At 32.5% G+C, this 26,464-nt stretch overlaps 2 protein-coding genes across 2 annotated transcripts in view; one reads left to right on the forward strand and one right to left on the reverse strand.

The window, feature by feature from the left end:
- N (neurogenic locus Notch protein) overlaps positions 1-17,989 on the forward strand; it is a 64,727-nt gene extending 46,738 nt beyond the window's left edge. Inside the window, exons 6-10 of the mRNA XM_065507118.1 lie at positions 9,652-9,814; positions 10,045-16,000; positions 16,069-16,318; positions 16,385-16,819; positions 16,977-17,989. Coding sequence (XP_065363190.1) covers positions 9,652-9,814; positions 10,045-16,000; positions 16,069-16,318; positions 16,385-16,819; positions 16,977-17,317 — 7,145 coding nt within the window. The 3' untranslated portion in view covers positions 17,318-17,989. The remainder of the gene's footprint in view (positions 1-9,651; positions 9,815-10,044; positions 16,001-16,068; positions 16,319-16,384; positions 16,820-16,976) is intronic.
- A 4,056-nt stretch (positions 17,990-22,045) lies between these two features.
- LOC135957130 (UPF0729 protein GD16342) lies at positions 22,046-22,599 on the reverse strand. Its single transcript, XM_065507808.1, has one exon. The coding sequence runs from the start codon at positions 22,532-22,534 to the stop codon at positions 22,235-22,237; it is 300 nt and encodes a 99-aa protein (XP_065363880.1). The 5' UTR covers positions 22,535-22,599; the 3' UTR covers positions 22,046-22,234.
- Between the last annotated feature and the right edge of the window lie 3,865 nt (positions 22,600-26,464).

The raw sequence follows: 26,464 nt of genomic DNA on the forward strand, positions 1-26,464 counted from the left end.
AGTATGTATGTTTACTGTCTCAACAATACTCGATCTCGCTTAACCAGATCAATCACAAAAATCGTCAGTTCAAAATCTTACTTAAGAAAATGTTACTTAACTTTTGTGTTTGATCAATATTCGCTAAATGCTTGGTCCTCAGTTGTAGTATATGAAATCAAATTAATATATCTGATTTAGGTTATATTTAATTATATTTATTGATCCATCATTTCTCTCATTGTTTAAAGTATGTACTAAAAGGCTGACTACAATTTATATATTTTGATCATTTGACACGAATGTGCTCTTTGTAGTGCAGAGAGACGTCAATTGTTTACTTTATACATCTCATGTATAATAGCATGAAGTCAATTGTCACTTTAGAGTCTCTAAGTAACCTATAGTGTAGTCACTTTTAACGTTTATTTTGTACTGCGCTTTAAAAAGTAGATATTACACACCAGAATAAAGCAATTGGAGGGCTTTCGGAGGAAGGTTCTGTTTACAAGCAATCGGTTATTGGACTGACTATGATATGCCATTTTAATTGACTTTTTGAGATCAATTAGAACCCGCACATGTTAAACCTAACTCTTTAAACAACAACATATATGTCGTGTTTTTTAAGTTGAGATTTTTTGGCTAAATATGATATAACGAAATAAACGAAAATCTGGGCTTACAAAAAAACACGAGTTAGGGCCTTTCTATATTAAGGAGACGATATGAAAGTCAATTGTCCAATTCACAATCGAAGTCGTAGCGTTGTAAGTTGTTTGTGAAAAATATTTTTCAAACAAAATTTTTTGAAACAAAAACAAAATATTAATAAAAAAATTACGACATACAACGCTACAACACTACGACACCAATTGTGAATTGGGCAAATGTATTTTGTTGTCGTATTAGACATATGATTTGTTCTATTTGTGTTTGACAAAACGGAGTGTCTCGTCCATGGGGTAACATAGAGACGACACACTCCGTTTTGTCGAAAACCTAAGTCTGTTGTCAAAAACCTAACTCTTACAATAACAAAATACATGTTAGTCAACGTATTTTGTTGTTGTATCAGAAATCTGATTTGTTGTATTTTTGTTTGACAATTCGAAGTGTCTCGTCTCTTTGTATAATTCTCTATGGTATGTGTCAATTTATTTACCAGAATTGGGAGTAGTAAATTCTTACATATATTTATTTTCAAAATCTAAATTTTTTAAAGAAACTTCTAATTAATAATTTCTAATTTATACAGTAACTTCTACAAACCATAATAAATATTATTGTAATATTTACTTATACTTGCTGTTAATTGCAGGCCTAGAAATAATAAATTGTTCAAATTAAAAAAAAAAAAACTGAAATAAACCATTTAAGTGTGACATTTTGTTTGTCCTTCTTCTTTTGCGAGGCATAATACAAAAATTCTACACTCTATATATTGTATATATATACAAAGTGCAAATATGAAATGCAATTTTTTTTGTTGCGACTAAATTAATTAAATTGAATATAATTGAAACAAATTGAACCAAATCAACATCAGTCAACCCCATTCATTCTCGGCTTACAGCCAAACATACACTGGCGAATTTATAAAAACCCCCATACAAACACAAAATACATTCTAACAGCTGCAGAGATCAGGGTTTATATAAATTTTATTTTATTATTTTCTTTGGAGGAACCACTTACTCAGCATTTACTCATATGACCAAACGACAACAATAATATTACACAAATGCGCGGGAGTTGCAAGCAAGCAACCAACAATTCGTTAGTAAGGTTTGTTTTGCAAATTTGTATTTTTTTTTTTAAATTATTTATTTGCATTAATTAGAAAAGTTCATAACATGCAGTTTGCTTGTTTAGTACCGACCGTCCGTCTGTCTGCATGTCTGTCCGATCGTTTTTTGTTGTTATTGTTTTGTCTATGCTTTATTATCTTTATTATAACAACAAACATTTGTAGCCGTATTTATACTCATACAACGAGAGTAAAAGATTTTGTATCTAATGGATGCAACAGCAAGCAGCTCCCTGCAAATGACAACAACTAGTAGTAACGTTTAGAAATTGAAAAAAATCATTTGAAAATAAATAAATAGTCGCAATTTTTTAATTGGTGATCTGTGCTTATTTATGCTGTGTGATCACTTTTTAAGTTTATGCATAGGAGAAGAGTAGTGTAGCTGTAAGTATGTAGATACTTAGTTACTTATTTACTATTTACTGCCTTATGAATTGTAGAGTTGATTAGTTTAGGTGCGGTTAAATGCAAGGCAAACAAGCTTTTTGTTTTTTTTTCTTCTCTAATTTTTTCACTATGTGTCTCAGTTTTTTTTTCTTTTTTTGTATTTGTTTTGTAACCTAATCTATGGATTCTTAGAAATGTGAAACAAAATCATGAGTATCTTAAATAAACATTTAAACATAATTGTACTCCTCCTTAAATTTAGAAACTGGAGAAATGTGTGAACCAGTCAGCTAACCAGCCTGTTAACTAAGCCACTTGTTAGCTTCATTATTTTGTTCTTTTTGGTTTTGTTTAATTAAAAAGTTTAGCTAAAAATTGTGGGATATTTATAGAATTTATTTGTCATTTGTTAAGTTTCCTGCAAATTATTGTTGGACAGAGCAGGAAGTAAACAATTTTATATAGTTTTTTTCAATGAACTATAAAATATTTTTAATAAAGTTCCTTTCTTAATGAATTAATTCTTAATTAAATTTGTAAAATCATATAAAATTTCTTTACTTAACCATTATATAAGTTTCACAACGAATTAATTCATAAGCTAGCTCTTCAAATTAAATGAATTCACTCCTTTGAGAACTTATTCTTTATATAATTAATTTCTTATTGAATCATTTCCCTTCAAATTCGTTACCCTATGTTTATACCTGATAAATTTTTGTCATGATAAACGTCAAAATGGTTGTCAAAATAAAAAATTATCGGGTATAGTCTCCAGTATTAGTACTATTGCTTCGTTATGACAAAATTGTTAGTGCTTTTGCTCAGACAACTTTGTCTTGACAACAAAAATCATTAATTGTTATGAAAAATATTTGTCGAGTATAGACAGGAGGTTACAAAATAGCTTACTACAAATTATTTATTGATTAAATGTTCCTTCAATTCATATCTATTATAAATAGGATTTAAAAAATTGTTTTCAAATAATTTTGTAAATGATTAAAAACAAAACAAAAACATTAAATCAAAAACAAATTTGTTGTATTCAATTTGGATTCGATTTGAATTAACATAAATTTATTGATTCAAAGGATGAATGAATTCTATTATGAATTAGTTCCATTATGAATTAATTCAACAATGAATAAACTCAATGACTATAAGTCTTTGAAAAAAGCTAAAGAATTTGTGAATGTGAATTATGTTATTAAATAACCAGGAAAATCGCCACATAAATAGCTGAGATATAAGTAAAAATTCACTTCAGTAAGCTGTCAGAAAAAGAAGCTAAAAACACTCAAATCTATCAGAAATACTTTGCGAATTGTCTGTGTTGAAGGAATCATCCATGAAGAGATGAGATATAAGCGAAATAATACGGTTTTTTGGTTATAATGAAAACCGAATTCAGATGTTTTCCTCTAATCGAAACCGTTTCATTGCTTAAAACCGAAAATGATTTCTTCTTTTAGAACTAATTTCAGCAGAAAAATTCAAAATTTAAAACTGAAAAACAAACTTTTTATACCCTTCACCATGAGTGGCATTCCGTTTCTAATTTTTGATTTGCGACCACACAAAGTATATTCTAACTTTATGTAGCCCCCAAATAACTTGCATACATGACTTATTCATCAATATAACCTAACGGTGGCTATTTTAAATCGAGAAAATCCACAAATGGCTGAGACATAAGGAAAAAACCAGGACAATCTCGATTTTTTACCTATTTTTGATCTATATGTATCTGGATTACTAAGTTATTAATATAAACAATATTTATATCAAATAATAGCTATTTCAAATACCTTTGCAACGACGTATATAAGGTCGGACATACAATGGGTCAAAATCTGTAAAAAAAAAACATTGTAATCCGATTTTTTTTTTAACAAAAAAATTTTGTATCATCAAATTTTTAACTCGATAATTTTTTATCATAAAATTTTTTTCACTAATAAATTTCAAAAAAATTAAATTTTGAAAAATTAAAAAAAAAATATTGTTTTCACTAAAAAGTTAAAAAAAAATGTTTAAAAACAAATTTAAATTATGTTGCCTAAAAATATTTAATATTTGCCTCTTAATAGTTGCCTCTTAATTTACAAAAATAAAAATCAATTTAGATGGTAAATGCAGAAATCCAGTGGATAACAGAGTTTAGATCCTGACGATTCATCCAACTTCTAATTGTACTCCAGCATTTAATTAACTGTGAAAAATACGAAGTCATATTTTCAAGTTTTGAAACCAGTTATAAAATATTCATAATTCATCCATGTAAAAATTTCATTGGATGGATACAATAATTGTTTAAGGTGAAATAACCTCCTAATTTTCGTATAAGAGGCAAGGACCCTTATAATTCAAATCTTCAATAATGAATATTATTATATAAATTCATTTAAAAATATTGATTTTATCTCCTGACTATAAAAATTCAAATTGAGTTATGACTGCCTCAAAGTCCGTCTTTTACGAATTTTCCATATATGAGCAACGTATTTCTCAAATGTTTCGAAACTTATATAAATTTTTTAAGATTCAAACCATGATTTTAAATATTGTCTGATTGTTTTTTGAAAACTTTCTATTAATAGTTTTTTGATTTATTTCAAAGATGGTGGCATCATTCCAATTTTCAAAACCATTAAACACAAAATTAGCAACCTAAATCAAGCATTGTCGTCTATAAAGTATATTGAGACAACCTTTTAATTAGACTGTGTGCTATTTACATACCTAGATTATTGATATTAAAAAACAAAAAAAAAACGAGTGTATTTAAATTACGATCTAATATCAAACAAGCTTTGACAAACAACCACTACAATATAAAAAAAAAATAAATAAAAACTGAAACACGTCCAACTAAATTGTATATACAAGTACGACGACGAGTACACATGGTTAATTCAAATTTTTTAATTGTTTAAATCTAGTTGGCTCATGAATAATACCTTTTTTCTATAACGTATATACTCATATAACTAGTATGCCTAAGTATGTGTTATAACTTGTATCTGTGTGTATTTTAATCATAATAAAGGTATTTTATAAGTACGAGTAGATATCAAGTCGTCTGCATTGTATCATAACATTATGTTAAATATTGGACAAGCAGAGTTAGTAAGTGTACCCACTTGGAGACATTAAATATTGTAATATCTTTACGACATTTTATCAGGTTAACAAACCTACTACATATTTATGTACATACGAAAAGTACTAGGAATAGTACTTTTAACAGGCCTGAAAAATAGTTATGGTTCCTTTTTTTTTGGTACATTTTTACATTCGGAAATGACTTTGCGACAATTGAATATGCATCGATTTTTGAGATAATCTCAGAATCAATTCAATATTCTTTATCAAAACAAGTAAACATTCCAGATTCTTAAAATATGACTCGATTTTAAAGATAATCATAGAACATTGTGGATACAGTAGTGATTACAAATTAAATCCTAATTTTTAGATTATTTATCATGTGGGAACAACATTAGCTTTCTGATCTTTTTAATACCTTTTTGCTTATTGGACTTTCATTTCCATAATAAAATCTCCCTTATCCATCCCTGTCTTGTGTGGCTTGGAATTTTGTACCGGGGAAGAACTGCGAACGAACAGCAACAATCTAAAGAAATCAAACAACATACAAAATGACAACAGCTGGATTTTTTCATTTTTGTATGACGATGATGATGATTGTATCGATTAAGCCGAGAAGAGTGTTATAATATAAGTTAGAAAGAGAGAGGGCGTGTTTAATTTAGTATGTTTTTGTTGCTATAATTTATGTTGTTGTTGATGTGATTGAAAGCAACAACAACTGGCACTTTTTTGTTATTAATTTTCGGTGGATGGTAAACAATACAAAAAGAACAAGCAACGATCACAAACAACAAAAGAACAAGAAAAACAAACACCTTAAGAATATTTACAAAAGGCAAATGGAAAGAAAAATATGTTGTTGGGAGGAAATTAAATAATAAAGAATAAATAAACATCAACAATAAAAGAAGAAATTAAATAAGAAGAAATCAATAAACATCAAATACTTAAATTGGATCGAAAATAAAAATAAATGAAAAATAGCTAAAACTGCTTTTAGCCCAGAGGGAAATAATAGAACAACAGCAAATTGCAGACTTTGCAAAGAGTAAATTTTTAAGCACTAAATTCAGACTAGATTTTTAAAATTTTTATGAAATCACTTGCGAATAAGAATGATTTAAAATAACGAACCCTTTCTTAAACGTCATACATCTAAGAAAGATTTTTTAAAATAAAAAGCTTTCTCCCCAATTAGGGGTGTTTTTACACAAATATTTTTTAAACAAATATTAAGATTACATTAAATATGAACTGAAAAAAATTGTATAATTTTTAAAACGTTTGCCTATGTGTTTGCTGGGTATGAATGTGTTTTGTGTATCTGTGTGTAGCAGTCGCCGTAGTAGTAGTAGTAGTGAGTAAAAATAAAAAGCATAAAGCAACAACATACTAAAACATACAAGATATGAACCGTGGGAAAGAAGATCTCAAGACGACGTTTTGTTTTTATTTTTATATATACACACATATTTTTGTTGTTGCTGGTTCAGTTCGTATGTTTATTTTTGTGTTTCGCTCAGCTAGTTAATTCAGTGAGTTGTATATTTACTATATATGTATGTATGTATGAATGTTTGTGTACATGTGTACATCTGATGAATTCGTGTATGTTTGGATCGGGGATGGCAAAAAGAGATTTAAACCAATATTGACAATTGTACTTTTTCACTCCAGATTGTACCAAAATTAACTTTTTAACAGTTTGAGCTTAATTCTACACCATTTCCAATTGTATTTCAGAAGTTTCTAATTGTATTTCAAAAATTTCCAATTGAATTTCAGAAATTTCTTATTATATTTCAGAAAATTCCAATTAAATTTCTAATAAATTAGGTTTTTGGTAATGGATTTATAGATAAAAGTTCTTAAATTTAATTGGAATTTTCTGAAATATAATTAGAAATTTCTGAAATACAATTGGAAATGGTGTAGTATCTTAATTCAGAATTAAAAAACTCATTCCATAAATCTATTGCCAAAAAACTAATTATGTAGCTTTATTCTAAATAGAATTCATTCATCGTTGAATTAATTCTAATTGAACTAATTCGAATTCATGTTAATTAAAATCTAATCTAATTTTTGTTAATTTAAATCTAATCCAAATTGAATTAAAATATGTTTTCTTCATTCAGTTTGTTTTTGTTTGTTTTTGATCATTAACCAATAGTTGTTTTAAGACTAGATTTGAATTAAAGAAAAATTTAATTATTCATTAAATTTCATTAAGATATTTCGTAATAGATTTGATTTAAAGAAAACTTGAATGAATCAGTAAGGAATTAATTATTTAAATAATGAATTCAAGACTTCAAATTAATTCTCTTTTCTCTTAACCATTCCAGTAAAAAATTCATAGACATTAGCCTATGCTTAATTCCTTAGTACTTCTAACGTAGTGAATTCAATCTCTACAGAATTATTGAATCATTCAATCAATGTTTCCTTAAAGAATGATTCAATGTTTCTTTATTTAACACATTCTAATCAATTTATATTGATTCATATTTTAAATGATCAAAAACAAAAGAAAAATATTTTCATTTAATTTGGTTTAGAATTGAATTAACAAAAATTTGAACATTCAAAGGTTGAATGAATTTTATTATGAATTAATTTAACACTTGTAGAATTCTATTCACCTAAAAAGTGCAAATAAAGCTAAAAAAAAAAATTAATTGCTAACATTTCTTAAGATTAAGATTTTAGTGAATTAAGCATACATTTCATTAATTCATTCAAAGTTCTGTTCATAGAGAAATACACATAGAGCGGAAGCCAAGAAAAATAAACAATTTTCAAATTTTTGTATGAAAATCTCTCAGTTTTTAAATAACTTTGTAGTGTTTTTCACACAAATATTTGAATCAGACCCTAAGTAGTCGTATTTAACAGATAAATAATTCTCTATTTTTAAAACGTTCCTCATTAATTCCTAACACAATTTTAAATTCTTTTGTAATTTTCGGTTTAAATTGTACCAACAAAAAGTACAATTGCTACCATCTCTGCCAATCCAAACTTTGTATGGTTGTGGTTAAATCGTCTTTCTTTGGTTCGTAAGTTTCATTCGTTTCGTTTGTTCTTTTATGTTGTTGTTTAGTGTTAGTTGGTTGATTTGTGTTCGTTTGTTTAAATTCGGTTTTAAATTTTCTTTTCGTTTTAAGCTTCGTGTTATGTTTGTTGGTTAGTATTCTATTCGGTATTTCCAAGTTTGTTTTCTTTGTATTTCTTTATGGTCGCTTATTATGCTTAATGTTGTTGCTTTAAGTTTGATTTACTTTGTTTTTCCTTTTTTGTTTTTGTTGTGTGTTTTATTTTCATCTTTTAATGTGTTGTTGATTACTGTTGTCATTCCTTGCTGAGAGAGTTAACATATTTATGTTGATGTTTGTAGTAAGATGACCACATACAGTGGGATAGGAGAAACAAAAAAATGTTAAATAGGGTGCTGCAACTTCTAAAATAGTACTTTTAAGAAAGTGATAGTTTTAATTTGTAATCGAACATTTAGTTTTGTAAATTACCTACCACGTTTTATCGGAAACTATTTTCAAATTGTATTGAATTTTAAACTGATATCTTTTTTTGTTTAATTAATAGGAAATGAATGTACTTTCATATTTTTTAAATTAAAAATTGGCTGATATCTAACGTTTTGATGCGTGTGTGCCCAATTTTTTTATTTTCTTTAAAATTGATTGTGTTTTATTCTGTAACTATTTTACGTTAACTTTTTTCTTTTCTTTTGATTGTGAGAATAAGTGCATAGTATTTTTAATACACAATATTTCTATGCACTTCTTTTGAGTTTTGTTTTTGCTTTTTCTGTGCTTTTCTTACATACATATGTACATTGATTTTTAAAGCCGGTTTTTTTTAATATGAACATTTGTTGTATTTGTGGATTCGAGCAGCTACCTGTTTTATATCCAAATATTATGATCATTCTCTGAGAACGATAAGAGAGAGTATTTTAAATTATGTTTGATATGTTTAGCTGCCAGATTAGTACACATTTTTAAGATATTTTTTCGTTTTAAATTAATCAAACTTTATTCATGCCATTAATTACATACAAATGACGAATCTTGTGAAACTAAATTATTGATTTGTAATCTGATTCCATAGAAATTTTATCACATGTGTTTAAAGTTCTAAATCCTAATACAAATATAATCATAAATTGATAATTCTAAACTCGAGAAGTCAGTTACTAGTTGTCAATGTATGACCATTTTTATAAAATTTTATTTTTCTAATTAATTATTTCCTAATCCTTGTACCTATTTAATATTATTTTAAGTTTCCAAATTTATTTTAAAACCTTTTCTTTTTTATTTATTTTCCAGGTTATCAAGGTAAAAATTGTGAACAAAATATTGATGACTGTCCTGGAAATTTATGTCAAAATGGAGGCACTTGCATTGATGGCATTAACAGCTATCACTGTGCATGTCCACCAAATTATACTGGCGAGAATTGCGAAAAAGATGTTGATGAATGTGCCATAAGGTAAGTTATATTCTTTAATAAATTCTTTATATAAATTTAAATTACAAATTTACTGGATTTACTCAATCAAAGTTAATTTGAGGGTTTATGAAATTTGTGGTAGTTTTGAAATGAAAAATTATAATTTTAATTAAGAATTAATTCATTCGAACCTTTGCACTTGAAATTTCACAATTTGTATTAATATTTTAATTAAATTAAATTTTCTTCCACCTCCTCCCTTTTTGCAGGCCTTCAGTATGTCAAAATGGTGCTACTTGTACCAATTCGCAAGGTTCTTACTCTTGTATCTGTGTCAATGGTTGGACAGGTCCTGATTGTAGTGAAAACATTGATGATTGCGTGGCAGCTGCTTGTTTCTATGGTGCCACCTGTATAGATGGCGTGGGATCATTCTATTGCCGTTGCACACCCGGCAAAACAGGTTTACTCTGTCATTTGGATGATGCTTGCACCTCGAATCCTTGTCATTCCGATGCTATCTGTGATACAAGTCCCATAAATGGTTCGTACACATGTTCCTGTGCTACCGGTTACAAGGGTGTTGATTGTTCCGAAGATATAGACGAATGTGATCAGGGTTCTCCCTGTGAGCATAATGGTGTTTGTGTCAACACACCTGGTTCGTTTAGATGCAACTGTTCGCAGGGTTTTACGGGACCGCGTTGTGAAACAAATATCAATGAATGTGAATCACATCCGTGTCAAAACGAGGGCAGCTGTTTGGATGATCCCGGTACCTTCCGTTGTGTCTGCATGCCCGGCTTTACTGGTACCCAGTGTGAAATTGATATCAATGAGTGCCAATCGAATCCCTGTTTGAATGGTGGTATTTGCAACGATATGATTAATGGTTTTAAATGTTCGTGTGCTCTGGGTTTTACGGGTTCGCGCTGTCAAATAAACATCGATGACTGTCAGTCTCAGCCGTGCCGCAATAATGGCATCTGTCGTGACTCAATAGCTGGTTATACCTGTCAATGTCCGCCCGGCTATACTGGTTTATCGTGTGAGATTAACATCAATGACTGCGATTCAAATCCTTGTCATCGTGGTAAATGTATTGATGGTGACAATCGTTTCACATGCGTCTGTGATCCTGGTTTTACTGGTTATTTGTGCCAGACTCAAATAAATGAATGCGAGTCCAATCCCTGTCAATATGGCGGCCATTGTGTCGATCGTGTGGGTTCGTATATGTGTCATTGCCTTGCCGGAACTTCGGGTAAGGATTGTGAGATTAATGTCAATGAATGCCACAGCAATCCTTGTAATAATGGAGCCACTTGCATTGATGGCATCAATAAATACACTTGTCAATGTGTGCCCGGTTTTACGGGCGTCCACTGTGAGATAAATATCAACGAATGTGCCTCTAATCCCTGTGCTAACAATGGTGTTTGCATGGACTTGGTAAATGGCTATAAATGTGAATGTCCCAGAGGTTTCTATGACCCACGTTGCCTTAGTGATGTGGATGAATGTGCTTCGAATCCTTGTATAAATGGTGGTAGATGTGAAGATGGCATCAACGAATTTATCTGTCATTGTCCGCCCGGTTATGGTGGTAAACGTTGTGAAAATGATATTGACGAATGTTCTTCAAATCCCTGTCAACACGGTGGCTTCTGCGTTGATGAGTTGAATGCATTTAAGTGTCAATGTATGCCTGGTTACACGGGTTTGAAATGTGAAACCAATATTGATGATTGCATTAACAATCCTTGTGCTAATGGCGGTACTTGCATTGACAAGGTCAATGGCTACAAATGCGTGTGCAAAGTTCCATACACCGGCCAGGATTGCGAGTCTAAACTGGATCCTTGTGCCACCAACCGTTGCCGTAACGATGCCAAATGTACACCATCTCCCAACTTTTTGGATTTTTCCTGCACCTGTAAATTGGGCTACACCGGTCGCTATTGTGATGAAGATATCGACGAATGCAAACTTTCCACGCCCTGTCGCAATGGTGCTACTTGTCACAATGTTCCCGGTTCGTATAGATGTATATGTGCCAAGGGTTATGAGGGCCACGATTGTGCCATAAACACCGATGACTGCGCCATGTTCCCCTGTCAGAATGGCGGCACTTGTTTGGATGGTATTGGCGACTACACCTGTTTGTGTGTGGATGGTTTTGATGGCAAACACTGTGAAACTGATATCAATGAATGTCTCAGTATGCCTTGCCAAAATGGTGCCACCTGCAGGCAGTACGTTAACTCGTACACTTGCACTTGTCCCTTGGGTTTTTCCGGCATCAATTGTCAGACCAATGATGAGGACTGTACGGAAAGTTCTTGCATGAATGGCGGTACTTGTATTGATGGCATCAACAGCTATAACTGTTCCTGCTTGCCAGGTTATACCGGCTCGAATTGTCAGTACAAGATTAACAAATGTGATTCGCAGCCCTGTCAAAATGGAGCCACTTGTCATGAGAATGCAGATGAATATACTTGCCATTGCTCGTATGGTTATACTGGCAAACAATGTACCGATTATGTTGACTGGTGCACCAAGTCGCCATGTGAGAATGCTGCCACCTGTACTCAAGTAAAAAATCAATTTAGCTGTCGTTGTGCCCCTGGTTGGACTGGAAAACTGTGTGATGTTGAAATGGTGTCATGTAGTGACGCGGCTATACGCAAGGGTGTCTCTTTGGAACAGCTGTGCAACAATGGTACTTGTAAGGAACATGGCAACATCCATAGATGTTATTGTAAACAGGGATATACGGGCAGTTACTGTCAACAAGAAATAAATGAATGTGAATCTCAACCTTGTCTTAATGGTGGTACTTGTCGTGACTTGATCGGTTCATATGCCTGTGTGTGTCGCAAAGGTTTCCAGGGACAAAATTGCGAATTGAATATTGATGATTGTTCACCTAATCCTTGTCAAAATGGTGGTACTTGCCATGATTTGGTCAATACCTTTAGCTGTTCATGTCCACCTGGTACAGCTGGTTTGATTTGTGAAGTGAATGAAAACGACTGTAAGCGAGGTTCTTGCCACAATAATGGTACGTGCATAGATCGTGTAGGTGGTTTTGAATGTGCTTGTCCCCCCGGATTTGTGGGCTCCCGTTGTGAGGGCGACATCAATGAATGTCTTTCGAATCCCTGTTCGAATGCTGGCACCTTGGATTGTGTCCAATTGGTAAACAACTATCACTGCAATTGTAAGCCTGGGTATATGGGACGGCACTGTGAAAATAAGGTGGATTTCTGTGCCAATTCACCCTGTCAAAATGGTGGTATTTGTTCGCCCAAGCAGGGAGGTCATCACTGTCTCTGCACCGAAGGATTTTATGGTAAAAATTGTGAATTTTCCGGACATGACTGCGACTCTAATCCTTGCCAAGCTGGTTCCTGTATAATTGATGATGGCGGTGGCTATCGATGTGAATGTCCTCGAGGTACTGAAGGTCGCCACTGCGAGCGAGATACTATGGATGAATGTACACCAAATCCATGTCTACAGGGAGCTGCTTGTGACAACCTGCTCGGAGATTTTGTATGTCTGTGTCCGCGCAAATGGTCGGGTAAACGTTGCGAAAGTTATGATCCCAATTACCCCGGCTGGGAAAACGATCCATCGAGAGGTGCCTCAGAAAAATATGCCAAGGATTTGAAATATCAACGTGCTATGTGTGTTAAGAGAGGTTGTGAACAAAAGAAGGGTAATCATGTGTGTGATCCTGAATGCAATACATATGCCTGCAACTTTGATGGCAACGATTGTTCGCTGGGCATTAACCCTTGGGTCAATTGTACAGCTCCTATACAATGTTGGAGGGTCTTTATGGATGGCAAATGTAATGAGGATTGCAACAATGCCGCCTGTCTGTTTGATGGTCGTGACTGCGAGAAGAAACTGCAACCATGTAATCCTGTTTATGATGCCTACTGCCAAAAGCACTACGCCAATGGTTTCTGTGATTATGGCTGCAACAATGCCGAGTGTAACTGGGATGGTTTAGATTGTGAAAATGCTGCCGAAGCCCCCAATCTCGCAGATGGTGCCATCTCGGTCATAGTGCTAATGGATGTGAAGCAATTCCGCGAGCAACAAGTGGTGTTCCTAAGAGAAATGGGTCATCATTTGAGGACAACGGTGCGCATTAAAAAGGATTCCATGGGCAATGATATGATTTTCTCCTGGAAGGGTACACAACCTATTAATGATATACAAAACACCGAATTTGGTCGTAAAAACAAGATTCTGTTCTCCGAACGCTTAGGCCAGACGGGAATACAAGTGTATTTGGAGATTGATAATCGCAAATGTACCGAATGTTTCTATAGTGCTTCAGAGGCGGCTGAGTTTTTGGCAGCAACTGCTTCTAAGTATACTCTATCGGCAAAGTTTCCCATCTACAGTGTTAGGGGTGTAACAAATCCCGGAGAGGATGTTATGGACTCGCCCACAAATGTGAAATATGTTACATTGGGTATTATATTGGTGGTCTTGGCCTTTGCCTTGTTTGGTGTATTGGTGACAACACAACGAAAGCGCGCTGCTGGTATTACTTGGTTCCCCGAGGGATTCCGCACACCCACCATCAATCCTCAACGCAGACGTCGTGATCCCACGGGTCAAGAAATGAGAAACCTTAATAAGAACCCCTCAATGGCGTGCATGAGCAACGACGTTAATATGAATTCCGGACATATGGGTCATGCGCCTCAATGGTCGGACGATGAGTCGGATATGCCACAGCCTAAACGTTTACGTAACGATCATGGTGGCTATGCCAGCGATCATACCATGGTTACTGATTACGAAGAAGCTGATAATCGCGTTTGGTCTCAGGCCCATTTGGATGTAGCCGATGTTAGATCCTCCATAATGACTCCGCCTGCTCATCAAGATGGCAAACATGAAGTCGATGTTAGAGGGCCTTGCGGTATGACTCCTCTAATGGTAGCTGCTGTTCGTGGTGGAGGTATTGACAATGGTGAAGATATTGAACAGTCGGAAGATGCTACAGCTCAGGTGATTTCTGATCTGCTGGCTCAGGGAGCCGAACTCAATGCTACAATGGATAAAACTGGTGAAACCTCATTGCACTTGGCTGCCCGCTATGCCAGAGCTGATGCCGCCAAACGTTTACTGGATGCTGGAGCTGATGCCAACTGTCAAGATAATACGGGACGTACTCCTCTGCATGCAGCCGTAGCTGCCGATGCCATGGGTGTGTTCCAAATTCTTTTGCGTAACAGAGCCACCAACTTAAATGCACGTATGCATGACGGAACTACTCCCCTGATTTTGGCTGCCAGATTAGCCATAGAAGGTATGGTAGAAGATTTGATTACAGCTGATGCCGACATAAATGCTGCTGATAATTCTGGCAAAACGGCTCTTCACTGGGCTGCAGCTGTCAACAACACCGAGGCTGTTAACATTTTACTCATGCACCATGCTAACCGAGATGCTCAAGATGATAAAGACGAAACGCCCCTTTTCCTGGCAGCTCGCGAAGGTTCGTACGAAGCCTGCAAGGCCTTGTTGGACAACTTTGCTAATCGCGAAATTACCGATCACATGGATCGTTTGCCACGAGATGTGGCCTCCGAACGCCTACATCACGATATTGTGCGCCTGCTGGATGAACATGTACCACGATCACCTCAGATGATTGCCATTGCACCACAAACGATGATTGCCTCACCACCACCTGGAAGTCAGCCGCAAATGATAACACAGCCAACAGTAATAACGGCCGGCAAGCAACCGTCTAAAGCGGCCCAAGCTAAGGCGGCGAAGAAAGCAAAACTCTTGGAGGGAAGTCCTGATGGTCTGCTCGATAATGGTGGCAGTTTGAGACGTAAGCCGAGTTCAAAAAAGGGTTTAGGTCAGGCTTCAAAAAAGGGAAACAGCAACAACAACACCAACAACCTTACGGCATCTCAGCTGCTGAATGGCTTGGCTGGTGGCCAGACGGTGCAAAATCCCGGCTCGGTGGAGAATCAGCAACAGCAATTGCTGGATGCAGCACTCAGTTCAGTGGACTCGCCGCCACCAACAGCCCTAACAAGTCAACCGAGTCCCTACGATACAACGTCAATGTACTCGAACGCCATGACCGGCGGCGGTCAGGGAACCAATCATCACAACGATCTGCTGGGGAACAACAACGTAAAGCACCCGCCGAGCTATGAGGATTGTGTTAAGGTAACTTTCAACAAATTAAATTTAAAACAGAACGTGATTTTATACTAAACATTACTAATTTTTTGCAGAACGCACAGTCCATGCAATCTTTGGTGCCGCAACAAAGCCACGACATGATCAAAATGGAAAATTATGGTTATTCCATGGGTTCGCCCTTTCATCAGGAACTGATGAATGGTAATCAAAATGGCAACAATGGTTTAAACGGCAACAACATGATGGGTGGCCATGAGCAAGGTCTCAGTCCCCCCTATTCCAATCAATCGCCACCACATTCCGTACAATCGAACATGGCATTATCACCTCATGCTTATTTGGGTAAGTTAACTTTGAAAAAATTTAGTCTATAATTTAAATTAATTTGTTAACTTTATTTTTAAATAGGTTCTCCCTCTCCTGCCAAGTCACGACCCAGTTTGCCAACATCACCCACACATATGCAGGCCTTAAGACATGCCACGCATCAAAAGCAATTCTGTGGCAGTAATTTGAATACATTGTTGGGTGGAAGCAGTGCTTCAGCGTTACAATCACAAAATTCACCCAACAGCATGAATTTCCAAACTCCCAGCAGTCAGAATTCACCAGTTAGTTTGGGCATCATTTCGCCCACTGGTAGTGATATGGGCATTATGATGGCCGCCAATCAACAACAACAGCAACAGTTGCAACAACAGCAGCAGCAGCAACAAAACAAGAATAGTGCAATAATGCAATCAATGCAGCAACAACAACAGCAAATGGCTGGTAACAATGGAGGTCCTGGAATGGAATTCAGTTCAGCAGGCTTGGACTTGAATAGTTTTTGTGGATCACCGGGTAAGTTTTGGCAAATTGGAAAATTATAAACATTTTTTAGTTAAAGTAATTAATTTAGGGCGGTTTAATAATCAGATTAGTTAATCTAAAAATATTACTGTGAAATTACGAGAAACTCATTACTCATATTCCACTTTTTTTTTATTTATTCTTACAGACTCATTTCACTCGGGTCAAATGAATCCACCATCCATACAAAGTTCAATGTCAGCCTCCTCGCCTTCGACTGCCAACATGTTATCACCATCATCACAACACAATCAGGCCTTCTATCAGTACCTGACACCACCCAGCCAACATTCGGGCAGCCACACACCACAACACATGGTCCAAACGTTGGACAGTTATCCCACACCATCACCCGAATCTCCCGGCCACTGGTCGAGTTCATCGCCACGCTCCGATTGGTCAGAGGGTGTTCAATCGCCGGCTGCCAACAATCTCTACATTTCAGGTGGCCATCAGGCCAACAAGGGTTCTGAGGCGATATACATTTGACAATGAAAGTAAAAAGGGAGTCAATATAAAAGCTCTCTGTAGATAAGAGAATTGTGCATCATGTTTTATTGATGCATTAAATGCTAAATGCAAAGAGACTTATATAAATATATTTTTAGGTGAATATTTAACGAAACAAAACAAATAAAACGAAATTTAAACTGTGCTTAGTTTGTAAGTTAAAAGAACACTTGAGTCTGTTTTAAAAACAGAATCAGGGGCTGCTAAGTTAAAAAAAAGCCATATTTTTAAGCTTAACACACATACACACGATACGATCAAACAGATAAAGGATGGCAGTAAGAAAGAAGTAACATATTAAAAACGATTTGTATAAAAGAATCAAACAAAAAATCAGCTTAAAGAAATGAAACTCATTTTGAGAATCTCCACCCAAACCAGATAATTTCATATAAAAAAATCTCTTAATTAAAAAATTCTATTTAATTTAAATAGTAGATTTATAGTATTTAATGTATTTCAAAATGTATAAACACAGCAAATGATCACAACAGAAATTTCCTTGAAATTTCCTTAATTTATGGGTATTTTTTGGAATCTCTTTTATTTCCCCATAAGTGAATAATACCGTTATTCAGATACGTTTATTTAGGTTATCAAAGCGATCTCTAGTAATTTTGGTCTAACATTCTGTTGGTTTTTTGTAGTTTTACTCTAAAACTTTTGTTCATTCTCCGGAGTAGTGTATTTTTTAATTTGATAAATTACAAACAAGTTTTGTAAAATTCATGAATTTTTGTTATAACTAAACTGTATAAATATACTTTATTTTTCAAAATTTATTAAATATTTTTCCTTAATTTATGTCTCCATTCTGTTGTGTTTATACTTTATAGTTTTCTAAAAAAATTCCTCAAGCAAATTGTATATTCGTTTTATTATTTTAACACTTTCATTAAGCTTTAAATTATAAAAATTATATATATTTTTAACGAACTGTAGAAGACAAATTCTTAAATTTAAAACTTTTTGGTTTTATGCCAGTACTTTTTATTTTATTATTTTTTTTTTCTTATAATATAAATAAAATGACTTTTATCTTTAATTTTTTTAGTAAAAAGTTTAAAAATAAATAAAAAAAAAAACATAAAATTTAGTTTAATATTAAAATTAATTAAAGTTAACTGTTTTTTATTTTCGTAGTTTTAAATAATTATGAACTAATGCTTCCAATTTTTAAAGATTTATTGTTGTTTACTTAAATAAAACAATTTCTTCATAAAAATGCCAGTAATTAACAACAAGAAATAAACAATCCTAATTTTTTTATTAGTTTTTAATTTATTTTCTTTATAATTAAATAAATAAATATAACTAACTACATTTAAAAAAGAAGCATTTTAGGATTTCCTTTAATTATGTTTTTTATGATTATTTTCATATGTAAAAAGTATCTCAAAAACTAAATCCATTAGTTTTAACTTAAAATAAATTTTGTATTTATAAGTAAGCATCAAACAAAAACGCCTTTCCTCAAAAAACAAAAAAAAAATCACCAGAACATTTTTATTTGTCATTTTTTGTGTATTGTACATTGTAAAATTATCTTGTTTCCCGGTTTTAATTAATTTAAATAGATTTATATATTTTTTCTTTATACAATATATAATTTAAGCTTTATGAAAATCCCATTTTAATTAATAATTTACTTAGATTTAGTAAGATTAAGTGCTAAAATTCGTATAATTTTTTTAAAAGTAATTTAATATTTTTTATTAAGTTAAATGATTTTTTTAAAAAATTACATTATACAATTTATATTTTTTTATTTATGTATGCTGTATTCAATAATAGTTTTCTTTTTTATATAAAATATTCACAACACAGCCGTAAATTCAATTTTAGTTTGTATGTACTATATTATACTATATCTCGTTAATGTGTAAAATTTCCATTATACAATCAATATGTTTTTCCAAATCATTTATGTCTCTCTATCCCCCGCCCCACGCTCCTCGTAACTCTATATATATTTTTGCGCTTTATTATGCTTATTTTATATATAAATAATTTTTTTTATACATACAACAAACAATATTTGTACAGTATATGAACTACTGTAAAAATAAAAATACAATATTATAATTGTTAAAAAAAAAAAAATTGTGGTCTTCATTATTATCGTGATCGTATTAGTTTTTGTAACTTGAAGAAACTTCGGTTTCATTCGATAGTCCTAACTTGTCCTAGCTTGATTACGAAATAGCTTATAATCGGGAGAGGACCATTTTATTAAAAAATTGGAGTTTATTTTTTGTAATTTTATCTGAATGACAAAATGAATTCAAAAATTAATTGGAATGAATTCATTAAAATTTGAATTCAATTTTTTTTAGGATAAAACGATTGCGTTCAATAATTTTACTTCATGATGAATTCATTCATATTTTGAGCAAACTGAATGCATTAAAAGGTAAGGCATTCGAACGCCGACGAATTGAGAAAAATATACATAATGAGCCCAATTATGAAAAAAAAATTCCCCGGGAGTTTTTTTCCCTTTTCGTTTTTTTAACATAGAATTTGAATAGGACAAATGAGAAAAGGGAAAAGCTCCCGGGGAATTTTTTTTCCATAATTGGGCTGAATATCTGTCAATTATCCTCACTTAGGTATTGAACATTATACTAGTTCGAAAATGTCGAATTTTGTGCCAACAAAGCATCATATGAGGGAAGTTTTACTTTACTTCTTTAATTTGAAAAAATAAGCAAACCGATTGCTAACCAAAGCTTATGGTGAATGTGTTCCATCGGTTATTTTGACACGGATATCGCCCATACCAGCCAAAAAGTGTGAAGACCAATAATTGGAGGCATTACTCTATGAAGACAGTTGTTGAACTCAACAACAGCTTGCAAAATCATTGGGAGCTACTCAAGCAGCAATTTCAAAACGTTGTATAAATTCGCCTTGTCATATACCAAATAATTTATTTGTTTTGTAATAGAATCAAAATCTCTTTAAGAAAATGTCAACAAATCTAAATCTTGGCAACCCTGTTGTCATTCTGTGTGAATGAGGTTTCCGAAAAAGAAGAACAGTAAATCAAAAAGAACTCCAAAATTTAAATTGTTTTAAATTCAATTATTATTAGTAAGTTAACAATAAAATTAAATTTATAGTGAAGAATTAAGTATTTTAAATAATTATAAAAGCACGCATCATAATCCATAGGTTTTTGAAAAGCCAATCAGTACAAAGTTGTTCATATATTGGCGAAGGTCTTTCAACATCACATCAGGCTAGAATCGAGTATATACAGCCCAATTATGAATAAAATTTCCGCGGGAGTTTCCTATTCAATTTCAATGAGAAAAAACTCCCGGGAAACAAACTCCCGCGGAATTTTTTATTCATAATTGGGCTGATAGTATTTTTTTAATACCTACTTCATCTTCAGGAGTTTGTTATATCTACAATATTAATTTGCGATAATGTATGCAAATGTCACACTTTTTTGGGATCTCCCTTGTTTTTTATCACTGCTTCTCGTCGAAAATACATTTAGCCAAGTGTCAAACATGTACCTCATTGACAGATGTGTATGGCGTCATTGTCTTGCGGGGACCTATTTTCCTTAGAATATGGATACATAACAACCTTTAAAATGGATCCGAATCCAGTCATGGTATGTATCTTTTATGATATGAATTAGACCCATACATTGGCCTGAACAGACCCATACTAACAACATTGCCAACGTCAAACTTGACATTGTTACATGTATAAAAAAATTAAAAATTTAGAAATGAAAAACAAACTTTTTCATCCAAGTATTTCCTGACAATTAAAATTCAAATTACTGTTCATTTATTTAATTTAAAAAAAAGAATGCAAAGTGTTTTTAAAAAATATATTTTCCAAATATCCAATAAAAGTATGAAGTACTGGCTGAATCGGAGAGCTTCGCAACCCCAATTAGAAGAAAGAAATAGTACTATTAAATCTCCCTTTGTGAATTAATAATAATTGAGGATAACATGTCTCTAGTTTCAAGTTTATTGGCTCATTGTAATTGTGGCTCATTCGAAACGTATTATTAGAATTAAAAAAGTACCACAAAGACCCACATTTTGTGTTCCCACTCAGCTTCATGAATGCCTAATTTCACATTTCTGGGCCCATTATTATTGATAATCCAACAGAAATGTTTAGTGGTACACTGCTTTTGCATTTTCACCTTTTTCGAATTCTAACTCATTCAGAATCATGTGTGTCTAATTTTTAGGTTTATTATCATAAAATGTTTTAAAAGTACTATTACAATAAAGAAATAGTACTATTGCCAACTATTATGTACATAAGTAAAATAATTTAATATAATAAAAATTACAATTAGAAGATAAAGTACCAATTTTCCACCCCGTCAAGTTTGAAATCAAAGTAATTTCCTGATTATAGGTACTCCTTAGTTTGGTTTAGTTCACCTTTTCTTGATTATTTCAGCCATCTTTAATTAGTACCATTAAAAGAAAATGTACCAATTTTCATTTATCATCTTGAACAACCGTCAAGTTTGAATTTTAAATTTGTTAGCTTTTCCTTTATTATCAACTGATTTTGTTTCAATAACACTTGATATTTAATAAATTATCACAAAACCGACCGAAACCGATCGGTTTTAAATTTTTTAATTCAATAATTTAATTAATCTTGGTAAAGAAAATTGTTTTTATTCTGAATATTAAAAAACTAAAAAATAACTCCTTTTGTGATCGTTTACAAATATATTATGTATGTATGTACCTTTTATTAAATCTTATCCATTAAAAATAAAAAAACATAGTCCAAAGTCTAGAAAATAATCAACAGTAAAATTGCGACAATTAATTTTTTAAAACCTAAAACTTAAATTACTTGTTGACTACGTTTTTAAGCTAAATTTATTTAAAATTAATTCTCTTTTTTACTCTCCACTTCTGTTGCTGCTGCCGTTGTCAAGGTGGCCTCATCACTTACTGGCTTATCTTCCGGGTTGTTTTGTGACTCATTGTCTTTTAGTTTATTCTTAGCACCTGGATAAGGGCAAACGCCACCTTTGCACTCGAATGGAAATTCAGGAGCTTCTTTTATAACATTGCCCTGGGCATCTTTCTTTGCCCAAGGATTCCAATAACGTAACATTATGGGTTGTACAAACTTGTGCCAAATGTACAGCAGCACAGGTATAATAAAACAAGGAACACAAACCATAACTGTTGTTCTGGAATGTAGAATTGAAGGTAAAATTAACAAATTTGTTTATTTTTTTATAAGTCAAAGTAGGTTTCTAACTAAAACAACTTTAATTAAATTTTATAGAATACAAATAGTTCTAAAATGATAATGACGTTTTTCAGTGGAAAAAGTCAATAATAAACAGCTGTTACATGGGGTGATACATAAATATATGGGAAATTTTGGTTTTTCATGTTTTATGTGATTATGAAACAGCCTGTTAGTATAAGTATGGCATCACTGAATTTTGTGTTACAGTGGCAGCATAAATATTTTAATGGCGAATCCTAAACTTACTAGGGTTTCTATAAGACGATTGTTAGAACAATCGACTTTTTGGTCGGAAAAAAGTCAAATAATCGATTCCGTTATCGTAAAAAAGCCAATTAGCTAAAAAAGATTTACAAAATTTTCGTTGTAAAAATGTTTACCTTCAATAAATCTAGAAATTATATATTTTTATACCCTTCACCTTCGTGAGAAGGGTATATATACGTTTTTCATTCCGTTCACACTAGGCAATTTACGGCCATTCTCACAATGTACGATTAAAAGTTAACGTGAACTTTAACCGCAAGTTAGGCTAATTTGAATTTCACAATGTACGATTAATTCTTAATTGACACTATTTAACAACAAAGTTGCTGTTAAATATAACCGAACAAATTTCGCCGGTTAGCATCTTAATTGTAAGAAATATAATAAAAGAACATGGAAAAACATTTATATTTTTGTAATATTTATAATTTTTAAAAGTATAAAGCGAAGAAAAGTAAATTTTGCACGGGGTGATCCATATACCACCCGCATATTGCACTTACAAACCAAACAACAAATGTGCACTTTTGCTTGTTGGTTTTCAGTAATTGTTGTTCAGTTTGTTCTGTAAATTTTACAGTTAGGTACCTTAATATTTTTGAGTTTTATACGTTTTTTTTTATTATACCACTAAGAAAACACAAACTATTATTTTTTATGCCGTCTTTTAGACAATTTTTTATATTTCAATCTTTCATTACACTATTTTTCGTAAACAAATGTATGCATTATTGCCATACTTTCTACTGAATGCTTTGGTTAAGTAATCAAATGATGGTGAAACGTAAATCGGTAACCGTTGGTTAAATGGTCCCCGTTAAACAAACCGACAGTTAGTTAATTTTCCGGTTAAAATGAAATAATCGTACATTGTGAAAATGGCCGTTAGTTGCGCAAGTCTCTTGCCCAACAACAAAACAGCATGTAAATTTTTCTTCTCCTTAACCCGACATTACCTCTGTCATCAACAAACACAAGAGACTTGCGCAACTAAATTGCCTAGTGTGAAAGGGGTCTTTGTAATTTCTACATTTTTCATTTCCGACCCTATAAAGTATATATATTCTGGATCCTTATAGATAGCGGAGTCGATTAAGCCATGTCCGTCTGTCTGTCCGTCTGTCTGTTGAAATCCATTTTCTGATGACCCCAGATATCTTCGGGATCCAAATCTTCAATAATTCTGTCAGACATGCTTTCGAGAAGTTTGCTATTTAAAATCTGCAAAATCGGTCCACAAATGGCTGAGATATGAGGAAAAAACCAGGACAACCTCGATTTTTGAACTATTTTTTACCTATATCTGGATTACTAAGACATTAACGTAGACAATATGGATATCTAATGATAGATATTTCGAAGACATATATAAGACTATGGTATATAAGACCATAGTAAGTTGGACCCACAATGGGTCAAAATCGGAAAAAAAAATTTTGAACCCGATTTTTTTTTCACAAAAAAAAAAAATGAAAAATTTAAAAAAAAAAAATTTTAAATAACAATTAGAATTTTTTTTTCCAAAAAATGAAAAAAACAACTTTAGAAAAAAAATAAATTTTGTTTACCTAAAAATATTTAAAATTTTTATTTTGAAGTATAATTTGGTGAAGGATTCGGCCGAATATAGCACTCTTACTTGTTTACATTAAAATAGAATAAACAGTAAAAAAAAGTTGATAAATCAAAAAAAGCCAACTTCAATAATTATTTTATTAGTCGAAAAGTCTACTATTCAAAAATTTAAAAAGTTCAAAAAATCGATTTTTCAAACATAGCAAAAAGTCGAAAATTTAAATTTTTTTGTAATTTAAAAAATAATACGTTTTGAGAATAATTAAAAACACAAATAATAAACGATCTTAATGATGGATTAAAGCAAAAAACTAGCTGTAATAAATATTCAATTAATAAACAGCAGTTTTAACAACCGCTTATTTCTAAACAAGTAACAGTGCTATATGCTGTGTCGAATTGTATATGCTCTTCAATAAAGATACTTTAAGACAAATATTAAAAACTATTTTTGTAAAAAAAAAAATTTTGTGTAAAATAAATTATAGTGATAAAAAATGTTTGTAAAAAAAATTGAATGAAAAAAAATTTTGTGTAAAAATAAATTTTTAGTGAAAAAAGAAAATTGGTGTCCAAGGAAAAAACCACTACATGGTGTACTCATTTGAAGTTCGCCAGATGCCGACTGGTCTGCAAGCAAATGGCGAAAAATACGACATAAAATTAGACCCCGAAGGAAGCTGTTGTTATAAAGACCCCTTTCACACTATGCAATTTAGTTGCGCAAGTCTCTTGTGTTTGTAGATGCTAGAGGTAATGTCGGGTTAAGGAGAAGAAAATTTAGCATGCTGTTTTGTTGTTGGGCAAGAGTCTTGCGCAACTAAATTGCCTAGTGTGAAAGGGGTCAAAGGAATGCCAAAATATTTCAAAGAAGACGATTTAATCTTTAATTGATCCAATTCATCATGGCTGTGAAGCAGTAATAAAAAACAAGAACTATGCCACAAAATACTGTGTCACTAAAGGGCCTAGACAAAGTTTCCATTGCTTTGTCAATACCACATTAACGAATACTTTTTAGCTGATTTTTTTATTTTCAGAGTTTAATTATGTTCTTATTTTTTATTGTTAATATAAATAAATAAAAGTGTAAATTAATCAGAGCTAATTAATTAATTAAATTTGAGCTTAATTCACTAAATTTCATTAGCTTCCTTCAAAGGCGTTTATTTAAATATAATTAATTCTTCGTAGTTTTAATTCATAATGGAATTAATACATTTTTTTATTAGTGGAAAACTTTGCAGTCGATAGTCCTCAGGTTTGCTCCGCTTAAAAATGTTTTGAGACGTAGCTCCCGCTTACCACTAGTAGTAAAAATATTTTCCACTTCTAAATTTATTTAAAAAAATCTGTTTAACGAGAAATGGTCTAAATTACCATCACTGTACTTAGTTATATACCAAACAAGATGAATTTATGGAAGAAAATATACCTAGTGATATCTGTCTACTGTCGCACAAGATTTGGAAAGAATAGCAAGCACTGTTGGACTTGAGATAAATATCAAGAAAACCAAAGCTTTGAGTATTAACGACGTTAGCACCGATAACATTATGCCGCAAAGCCAACCAGCGCTGAAACAGACGTAAATAACAGGCTCAATAAAGCGAGAGCGGCATTTGGAAGACTACAACCAGTATGGAGAACCTCACAAATATTCAGAGGAACCAAGCTTAAAATATTTTAACACATGTGTAAAGTATACTCTGTTGTTCGGAAGTGATATTTGGTCAGTATTGAAAACCAACACGCAAAAGCTACAGGTATTCATGCAACACGGATCTCTGGATAATTACCAACGAGGATCCCATACTAACACAAATAAAACGTAGGAAATGGGGGTGGATCGGCCATACTATCAGAAAGAATCCTGGCAATATACAAAAGGATGGGGCTAGAGTGGAACCCACAAGGCTCAAGAAGCATGTACAATCATACATGGGAAGGCGCGAAATCAACTGCAACAAATCGTGTAAGATGGAGATGCTTTCTGTGCCTTCAAGAGAGGTA

This window comes from Calliphora vicina, chromosome 4, assembly GCF_958450345.1.
Source record: "Calliphora vicina chromosome 4, idCalVici1.1, whole genome shotgun sequence".
Lineage (NCBI taxonomy): Eukaryota > Metazoa > Arthropoda > Insecta > Diptera > Calliphoridae > Calliphora > Calliphora vicina.